Source organism: Elephantulus edwardii, unplaced genomic scaffold (genome assembly GCF_000299155.1).
Source record: "Elephantulus edwardii isolate Elephantulus edwardi_28Jun2011 unplaced genomic scaffold, EleEdw1.0 scaffold00095, whole genome shotgun sequence".
In the NCBI taxonomy this organism is placed as follows: Eukaryota; Metazoa; Chordata; class Mammalia; order Macroscelidea; family Macroscelididae; genus Elephantulus; species Elephantulus edwardii.
Genome location: NW_006399845.1, coordinates 13,318,671 through 13,329,431, shown reverse-complemented (window position 1 = coordinate 13,329,431; position 10,761 = coordinate 13,318,671). Strand labels below are relative to the sequence as shown.

Genomic DNA, 10,761 nt, shown 5'->3' with positions numbered 1-10,761 from the left:
CTTGTCAAATGTGATATTTATTTCTTTATAAGAATTTATTTTTGCTACCTTTAAACTTATCTGTTTGTTACTTTCATTTTCAGTGACTGCAGTTTATAAGTTTTTAAAATGAATTTTTTAGGTTACAACCCTGGTAAACACCAACAGTAAGGGACCTTCTAATAAGAAGAGAGGTCGTTCCAAGAAAGCCCATGTTTTGGCTGCGTCTGTTGAACAAGCAACTGAAAATTTCTTGGAGAAGGGTGACAAAATTGCAAAAGAGAGTCAGTTTCTTAAGGAGGAGCTTGTGGCTGCTGTAGAAGATGTTCGGAAACAAGGTAGGCCAATATAACCTTTTTATGTAGAGGTGAGACGTCCTAGAAAAATCTTTGGAGAAGACACCTGTGGTTAATAATCTTATTCTTTCGCTTACCAGTTGCTAAATGACTTAATAAGTATGTTTTATTGGCTCATATTTTAGTTAGGGAGAGTGGCTTACAAAGGATCTTTCAGGAGAATCTGAATCCACTTCTCTTGGTTGTTTCAGTTAATAAGCACTTAAGTCTGAAAAATAACATAATTTGATAACAAATAAATGAGACAGACTGTCTTAGTACCATAGAGTTGAAACAAACTCATAGCTGACCCTTTATTCTGAAATTGCATGGAACAGTAGCTTACCTTTCCTCTTATATGAACTCTCTCTCTTTTTTTAATTATTATGGTGTCTCTCTGGAGACTAAGGTGTGTCTGATACAGGCTATGGTCTTTGCAATCACTTGTTATGCATCAGAGAGTTGGACAATGACCAAGGAGGATAGAAGGAGAATTGATGCCTTTGAGCTGTGGTGCTGGAGAAGAGTATTGAGAATACCATGGACTGCTAGGAAAACAAACAGATTTGTCCTGGAAAGGGTTAAACCAGGTGGCTTCTTGGAGGCAAGGATTCTGAGGCTCCGTCTAACATACTTTGGACATGTTGTGAGGAGAGACCGGTCCTTAGAGAGGGACATCATGCTTGGGAGGGGAGGGACAGCGCAGGAGAGGAAAGCCCTCTATGAGGTGGATTGATTCAGTGACTGGGATAATTGGGATGGGAGTGTCAGAGACAGTGTGATTGGCACAGGACAGAGCGGAGTTTAGGGCTGTTGTACATAGGGTCGCTATGAGTCGCAAGTGACTCGACGGCACGTAACAACAACAACAACAACACCATCAAATCATATTTGACTGGTACAGGAGGAAATTGCCCCTCCTTCTTCAACAGAGTTTTTGGTGGATTTGAACCATGCACCTCTGGCAATCTCTTTTTAGTTCATACTTATGATATAGAAGTGATAAAAGGAAAAATGGATAAGCATTCTGAAAATGCCCATTATACACAACTGGTATGGTGAATAATTTATATTCAGTTACACTGGCTTGAATTTGAAAGAAATATAACTGGGCTTTTTGGAAGGCTTAGAATTGATAATAAAGTGATTACCCACAGCTTCCCAGTAGTTACTGTATAAGAAATTGTCATAATTGATGTTATACCTGTAAAAACAAATTAATGTCTATCTCATGACAATTTTCTGTGTCAGAGTAGACCTTGGCTCCATAGGATTTTAAGTTTTTGGGTGAAAGCAAATCACTTTTTCTTTTAACTAATACTTCTTCAGTATTACTTTTAATACCCACAGTGTAGTCACACTTCCCCTACTTCATGTAATTCTAACTTCCATTAATCCTTCTTTTTACCTTTCTGTCTTCCCTGTCTTTAGTGTGATACTGTCATAATCTTCTCTTAGATATTACCTTCCTTTCATCCATTATAATATGTGTCTAGTGTCTGTTTACTGGTTTTCACTCCCCTCCCCCTCCCTTCACTTCCCTGGTAACCCAGTGGCTGGTTTTTCTGTAGAACATCCTCAGGCCTTCTAAGGCATTTTGGGTGGACTTGAATCTCCAACCTTTTGGTTACCTTCTGAGTGTGTTAAATATTTGCATCATTCAGGGGATTCAAGTGTGAAAAGAAAATTTTATATCTGGGAGATAGGTAAATTGAAATTTTTAGTTTGATCTTAGGCTTCGGGTCCAACAGAATGACTCCCAACAAAGATGAAAGTTCTTTCAGGGCAAAGATAATTGAATCCCTATTTATCATGCTTTTCTAGCCTCTGGGAAGTTTATTGTACCTCTGGTGACTGACTTGAAAATGGAGCTTTAGGGTGTATTTATCCTAGTGACAGTAAAGGTAATAATGTCTTAAATGGAGCCAACATTCCCAGTTGTTCTGGATTTGTTAATGGAAAATCTTGAGTAGTAAATATATTAATTTTTTTTTTGTTGAAGAGAAGTATTTCAAAAGTGGCAAGTGATGAGATTTCTTAAATTTCCCTAAAGTAATTAGTGCAAATACGTTTTCTAGACATTATTTTTGTTGTCCTGGACACTTATGCAAAACATTGACCTTAGTGACCTTAGTGCTCTAAATTTAATTGTCATATAAAACATAAAACTAAGGTTCAGGGTAATTATCTTACCTAGAACTCCACAAAAGAAGAATCACTGCATTTGAATTGTTTTTGGCAAAGAGTCTTGAATATACCATGAACTGCCAAAAGAACCAATAAATCTGTCTGGAAGGATGTGCAAGCAAAGTGCTCCTTACAGGCACGGGTGGTGAAACTTTTGATTAACATAGTATGGGTATATTTTCAAGAGGAACCAGTTTTTGGAGAGAAACAACACTCTGGGAAAGGTAGAGCGTCTGCAGAAGAGAGGAGACTTTGAACAAGTGCTGTTGTTACAGTGACTGCTACATTGGGTTTGAGGATGACTTGAGATCATGAGGATATTGCATTACAGGGCAGCGTCAACGTCTACTGGTCATAGCATCCCTAATACTCGTAGTCAACTTGATGGCACCGAACAACAGAGCTTCACAGCTGTTTGCCTAAAAAAGTTGAGTTAAAATTATTTGCATTTCAAGTCTGTTGCTTAACCACTAGATCACCTACTTGCTAAGTAAGGATGTGTAAGATTTCTTTTTTCAAATGTTTTGACTGCTTTAGTCTAGGAGAAGTCTACACTTATTTTCTGTACAAGTCTTGGTAGATATTTTAAACAGTAATCCATAAAATCTATGTTGAAACTGTTGTTGTTGTTGTGTACCATCGAATTGGAATTGACCCGTAGTTGATCTTAAGCAGGTTTTCAGAGGCATTAACAAGAGGAGATTGTCTTTCTTCTGTGGAGCAGCTGTTGTTGTTTGTTGTTGTTATGTGCCGTCAAGTCGCCTGCGACTCATAGTGACCCTATGTACAAAAGCCCTAAACTCCGCTCTGTCCTGTGCCAATCGCACTGTCTCTGACACTCCCATCCCAATTATCCCAGTCACTGAATCAATCCACCTCATAGAGGGCCTTCCTCTCCTGCGCTGTCCCTCCACCCTCCCAAGCATGATGTCCCTCTCTAAGGACCGGTCTCTCCTCACAACATGTCCAAAGTATGTTAGATGGAGCCTCAGAATCCTTGCCTCCAAGGAGCCACCCGGTTTAACCCTTTCCAGGACAAATCTATTTGTTTTCCTAGCAGTCCATGGTATTCTCAATACTTTTCTCCAGCACCACAGCTCAAAGGCATCAATTCTCCTTCTATCCTCCTTGGTCATTGTCCAACTCTCTGATGCATAACAGGTGATTGCAAAGACCATGGCCTGTATCAGACGCACCTTAGTCTCCAGAGAGACACCATTGCTCTTCAGCACTTTGGAGAGGTCCCTAACAGCAGACTTTCCCATGGCAATGCGCCTTTTAATTTCCTGGCTGCTGGTGCCAAGACTGTTGACTATGGAGCCAAGCAAACTAAAGCTGTGTACAATCTCAATCTCTTCACCATCCATCCTGATGCTGCCAATTGGTCCAGTGGTGAGCAGTGGCAGCTAATGTATTCAAACTGCATACCTTTGGGTTGTCTGCTCAACTCCTTACCAGTAGACCTCTAGAATTCTTAATATATAAATGATTAAAACATGGATGTGTACAAAAAGAAATTATTTCAAAACACTGAAGTGAGCAGGATTTGACCCAATTTGCTAGCTCTGGATTTATGGTTTTCTCAGGCGGTTGAAACAAAAGAGCTCACTATTTTCAAATGAGTTTGTATATATTTATAACATATTTGAGCCAAAATGAGGACCTCCATATCTTTTGGTTTGTACATGCCCTGTGCTGCCACTGTGACTTGTGTGACATGACATGACTTGACACAACATCACATCACAACAGAATAGAACACCATAACACAACACAACACAACACAACATAACAACAGCTCGAAAATTCAAGATCCTGTGATCTTTGTCACATAATTTTTGTGTTAATCCTTGATTACATCAAAAATATAACCCTTTATAATGTTGTTAGGTGCTGTTGAACCAGCTGTGAGTCAGAGACCCTGCTGTTCAACAACTGATTGGCACCATCCTTACAGTCTTGGCAGTGCACTGGTCAGTTGTTGTAGTCACTTTGTCAGCCCATCTTGTTGAGGATCTTCCTCTCTTTCTGTTTTTCCAAAAATGTTGTTTTTTCCCAAGGACTTACCTCCCCCTACTACTAATATGCCCAAATGTATGAGAGGAGGACTCCGTGTCCTTGATTTTGGCATTATTTCCCAAGACAGATTTATTTGTTTATTTGGTAGCCCCTGGTGTATGCTGTATTCTTCACCAACACCACAATTCAAAGGCATCAATTCTTTGGTCTTTCTTATGCATTGTCTATCTTTCACATGCAAATGAAGCAATTAAAAAGATGGTAACTCACAATTTTGTAAATGTGGTAGAAGGATCCACACACCTAAGACATTTTACTTCATGTTTGTTAAAATGCCCAGGTAAGCCTTTTCTGTTTGATGGCAGCCGAAACCCCATTGTTGTGGCACCCAAATCCATTTCATACAGGTATTTCTTTGTACAACTCAAGCTTGTTGTTTAATGTAGCTACTGTGTATGGACTGAGGCATACAGGTACTTTGTTGTTGATTGCTATTGAGTTGAGCACAACTCATAGCAACCCTATGAACAAAAGGCCTGAAGCCTATCTATAAACTATCATAATTTAAAAGTTCATAGAGTTTTCAGAGGCATGTTGTTTAGGAAATGGATGATGCTTCTAAACCTGTCTTAAACTGGGAGTTCCACCAAACACTGTCCACTATGGTTAACTATTATGGTATTTGATACCCCCGTGGCATAAAGTTCAGCATCACAGCAACCCCAAGTTATTGACAGAAGCATATTGACAAAAGATTGCTGTACCATTTAGAAGAATGTTCCTCCAAAATATAATAATAACTGACTTTTAAATACAAAGGCTCTCCCCAAGGTCTTATTGACTCTAAAAGAGGCTTAAATAAAAAAACCAAACCAACCCAACAATTAATATAGTATGTTTTTGTTATTACATGCTGTTGAGTTGCCTGCAATGTATAGTGACCCTATATGTACAGCAGTTCTGAACTCTTCTCTGTCCTGAGGCAGTCTCACCAATTCCAACACCCCAATCCCCGTTGCCCCATATCAGTCCATCTCCTCTGGGGTCTTCCTCTCCAGCACTGTCCCTCTACCCTTCTGAGTATGATGTCCTTCTGCAAGGACCAGTTATTTCTCCTTGGAACTCCTTCCCAGGCTTCTTTCCCCCCTATCCTGTTTAAGTCATTCTTAGTTTGAAAACTAGATTGTTTTTTCTGCACCTCCTCAGTCTACAGGAGGGCAGAGTCTGTGCCACTCTGATGAGCTTCTCTGTGGTCTGTGACATGGTGCCTGGTCTTAAATATTTGACTGAGATAATTGACTCTACTCTTCAGGGAATATGTGAGAAAATGTTCTTTTTCTCAAAATTTAAACAGAATCCCCCTCCATTGCCAAATGTAAATGGAGGGTACGTGTGGAGAATCTTGTATTTCTTTTTTATCGGTATAGTTTTATTTTTTTCTTATTAGTATAACTGATATGCCATTAAAGTAATCTTTTTAAAGTGTGTATTTCAGTGGTTATTAGTAGAGTTGTGCAACTATCACCCTGACCTAACTCTGGAACATTTTCATCATCTCACAAAGAACTCACATGCCCATTAGGAAATGTGTATTTGCTATAAATATATATTTTAACAGTACATAGGAAAGAAATAGTACTAGCTATCTTTGGTATATAAATGTATGAGTTCTTTTTTCTCCTAATATTTAGCATTCTTTAATGACAGTTTGAGAATTTGAGTTAAAATTTCCAAAGCACTTAGATTCAACCATCTATCCACGTTTTATAGCTTTAATTACAATACTAAAAAATGTAATCATACCTTTCTCACTTTCTCCCTGTAATTCTCATTTTCATTAATCCTTCTGTTTTAGCTTTATCTTTGGCAGATGCTGCACTTTTGACCGTATTTAATTGGTTGTTTTTAAGGAGTGAGTACCTACCTGGTCACTTTAAAGAAGTGTGACCAGAGTGCTCCTTAGGAGCAAAGACGGTGAAATTGCATTTCATGTGTTCTGAGCATGTTTTTAGGAGATGCTAGTCCTTGGAAAAGGACATTGTGCTTAAAAAACTAGAGGGTTAGATAATGAGAGGAAGGCCCTCAAAGATTGAAGGGAGTGACTGTGATGGTAGGCTTAGACCCAGAAGAACTTGTGAAAATGCAGAGGGTTTCATTCTGTAATAAATGTTGTTGCTTTGACTTGGAGCTGACTAGATGACATAAATTGTTTGGCTGAGAGTTGAATATTGGGGTTGAATTTTTGAGGTTTAAGGGTGACTACGGATCATTGTCTTAAGGTTCCACAGCAGTAACTTAAGTGTGATGTGGGGTTTTGGGTGTTTTGTCTTTCTTTTTAAAAAGTTATTATTTTCAGTTTTGTTTCACACATTTTCTCCCACTCAATCCAGAATCTTCCATTTAGAGTGGTTAGCAGTGGTAGTCATGCAGTTCTGATCATGAAAGTTGGCATTGGAGTAGTCTAGTAATTGTTGACAAATGTATCGATTATTGATTAGGAATCTGGCCAGGAAGAGAGAACTTTTAACTGGGTAGAAGACATCTGAATGACAAAATATGAGAAGACCTACATGAAACCCTTTTTAAAAAGGAGAGATACTAAAGAAAGGAAAAAAAAAGAGGACCAGTAGTAGTAGATTGGAAGTACAATGTACAATGATAAGAAATAGCTTTCACCAGAATTATTATTAGGTGCCATCCAGTTGACTATAACTCAGAGTGACCCTGGGAACAACAGATCTGAACCTTACCTTGTCCTGCACTGCCCTCACAATTTCCCCCCTGCTGTAGCCCATAGTTAACAATCATTGTAAATCCATTTTACTAAAGGTAATCTTTTGTTGACTTTCTCCTTTTCCCAGCATGATGTGTTCTTCTAGTGACTGGCCCGTCAAAGTATGTGAGACAGAGTTTCACTATCTTTACCTTTTAAGTATACTCCAGCCTTTTAGCTGGCTGATGTCCATGCTCTTCAGCACTTTAAAGAGGTCCTTGACACTCTGTTTTCCCAGTGCAGTGTTCCCTTCCTGTGTTTGGACAACAGCTTCTTATTCTAGATGTAAGATTCACATGAGCATGATTAAATGTTCTGAGATTCCCATTCTTCTCAATGTTGTTGTTGTTGTTTGGTGCCGTTGAGTCGTAGATGACTCATAGTGACCCTGTGAATGAACAGCCTGAGCACTGTTTGTACATAGAGTTTCTGGAAGCAAACCTTTTTGGAAGTGAATGCTGCTCCTGCTTCCAGGCTTGTTTTAGTCAGGAAGCTCCAGCCAACACTGTCCACCATGGGTACCCATTACCACGATTGGCACATCACTGTCACAGTCTTCAGCATCACAGCAACCACGAGTTAACTCTGTACAGCAATGCACAGACCAGTGCTATACCACCTAGAAGAATGTTTGACAGGAAAACAATTTGAACCTCACCTGAGGGCTGCAGGCCCAAGGGCCCTTTGGGCTTAAGGCTGCCCCCTGCCTCAAACCCTAGGCCCAGCCTGGCTTACTTCGCTCCGGGGGACAGAGCAAACCTGCACTTAAAACACATGCCTGCAAAAGCACTTGACTCCGAAAGCTTGTCACGATTCCTGTCCTCACACCACCATGCTCCTTCTAGCAAGGAGAAGTTCCTGAGACCCTGGGAGGAGCCAACCAGGAACAACATGCCGCCTCCTCTCCCAGCTGCCTTTGGGCGTTAGGCCTCCTGGCTCAAACCCTAGGCCCAGCCTGGCTTGCCTTGCTCCCGGGGACAGAGCAAACCTGCACATCAAACACATGCTGGAAAAGCACTCAACTCTAAAAGCTTGCCACGATTCCTACGCTCACACTTCCATGCTCCTTCTGGCAAGGAGAAGTTCCCGAGCCTTAGTTGTTTTTTTTTTAAATTTTTTTTAAATTTTATTAAGTTTTGTGTGCGTGTACCGTCAAATCATATCTGACTGGTACAGGAGGAGATTGCCCCTCCTTCCCCGGCAGAGCATCTGGTGGATTCGAACCGTGCACCTCTGGGATTGTAGTTGCAGCTTCTTGCCACTAGGCCATCAGAGCTCCCTGCCCCGAGCCTTAGTTTTTTTTATGACTCACAGTCAAGTGCCTTTGCATAGTCATTAAAATACAAATAGACATTCTTCTCATTCTTATGGCATTTTCTACTTTGTACCAAGATCCATCTGACATCAGCCGTGATATCCCTGGTGCCATGGCCTCTTCTAAATGCAGCTTGAACTTCTGGTACTTTTCTGTTAATGTGCTGTTCTAGCTGTTTTTGGGATGATCTTCAGCATTATTTAGCTTACCTGTGATATTAATGATGTTGTTGTTTAATGTCTACATTCTATGGTATCACTTTTTTTTTTTTTTTTGAGAACAGGAACAAATATGGATTTTACCAGCCACTTATTTGGCTGTTAGCTATCTTCTAGACTTCCTGGCTTAGATTGGTAAGCATATCCAGGGCTGCATCTTTTAGTTGAAAATGTCAATTGGTATCCCATTGATTCCAGGGATCTTATTTTTTGCCAGTGCTTTCAGTCTTGATCATATGATACATCCTGAAATAGTTCAGTGTCAATCAATTCTTTTTGGTACAGTAATTCTGTGTATTCCCTCCCCCTTTTTTAAAAAAACGAAATTTTTATCTTGTATTGGTTTACTTTCAAAGTTCATATACATTGTTTTCCATATTAGATCTTGCCCATTTCCTTTACCTCCCCCCCTCCCTCCCCCCATCAAATTAGATAACCCTATGATTAAGCACTCCCTCCACCAACCCACTCCCATCCTCCCCACTCTGCTCCCACTCTTCTTCTTTTGGATCCTCATACACTTTTTACAGTAATGACCTTATACAGTATTTGTCCTTATGGGATTTAATTAGTTGACTTAGCATAATGATCTCCAGTCCTTCCCAAGTAAGGTAGTGATTTACAAAATTATTGTTCCTTAGTGCTGCATAGTATTTCATTGTGTGAACACACCACAATTTCTCAATCCATTTGATTGTGATTCGACATTTGGGGCTATTTTCCATGCTCTTGCGATGGTAACGCTATGAACATTGGTGTATAAGTCTCCGTGTCTCATTTCTCATTTTCTTGGGTTATAAATTCTAAGCAGTGGAACAGATGGATTATATGGAACTATGTTCAGCTTTCTGAGGAAATGCCAAACTGCCTTCCAGAGTGGTTGCACCATTTTACAATCCCACCAGCAGTGTAGAAGAGTTCCTATTTTGCCACGTCCTCTCCAACATTTGCTTGCTGTCCCGCTAAACGCTGCCACTGCCACTGGAGTGAGATGGTATCTCTTTGTAGTTTTGATGTGCACCTTTCTTACTGCCATTGATTTTGAGGATTTCTTCATGTGTCTTTTGGCCATCCAAATATTACCGTCTTTGAAAATTCTTTCCATGTCTTTTGCCCATTTTTTAATTGTGTTATCTGTCTTTTTCTTGTGTAGGCCTTGTAAGATTCTTTAAACTTTCATGTAGAGAGTTATTTAGTTTCCACACAGGTGGTTATGTAAACTTTACCCTCCTGTGGTTAGTTTCTAGTTTAATGGTACTGTGATCTGAGAAGATATTTTGCATTATTTCAGGTTTGTTTTTTTTTTTTTAAATTTGTTAAGGCTTGCTTTGTGTTCTGATATGTGATTGATTCTGGAGAATGTACCATGTGTACTTGAGAAGAAAGTGAATTGAGTTTTAGTTAGGTATAGTACCCTGAATACATCCACAAGGTCAAGTTGGCTGATGTATAGTTTAGCACTTCTGCTTCTTTGTTAAGTTTCTTTTGAGTTGACCTATTCTTTGGTGATAGTGACGTGTTGATGTCTCCTACCACTATTGTGATACTGTCTGTTTCTTTTTTCAGTTCTGTTAACTGTGGTCTTATATATTTTGCTGGTCTATCATTTGGCATAAATGTTGACCAGGGTTATGTCTTTTTGATCTATTGTGCCTTTAATCAGGATATAATGCCCTTACTTATCTTTTATGGTGGTTTTCATTCTGAAGTCTATTTTATCAGAGATTAATATTGCCACTCCTGCTTTTTTGTGATTGCCATTTGCTTGGTGTATTTTTTCCCCAGACTTTGAGTCTGTCTTTCTCTACGTTTTTTTAGAACATAATTCACTTTATTTGTTAGATAGATAGATAGGTTGATCTCTGGATTCTCAATTCGATTCCATTGATCTATGTGTCTGTCATTGTACCAGTACCATGCTGTCTTTACCACTAC

At 39.5% G+C, this 10,761-nt stretch overlaps 1 protein-coding gene across 3 annotated transcripts in view; it reads left to right on the top strand.

Annotated features, from left to right (window-relative positions):
• Positions 1 to 10,761, top strand: part of CTNNA1 (catenin (cadherin-associated protein), alpha 1, 102kDa) — a 218,346-nt gene that overhangs the window by 2,390 nt on the left and 205,195 nt on the right. For 2 of the 3 annotated variants that reach the window (XM_006891183.1, XM_006891182.1), the window contains exon 2: positions 122 to 317. The exons of the other annotated variant lie outside the window; for it this stretch is intronic. In XM_006891183.1, the coding sequence (XP_006891245.1) occupies positions 122 to 317 (196 nt within the window). The remainder of the gene's footprint in view (positions 1 to 121; positions 318 to 10,761) is intronic. 3 annotated transcript variants of the gene reach the window in all.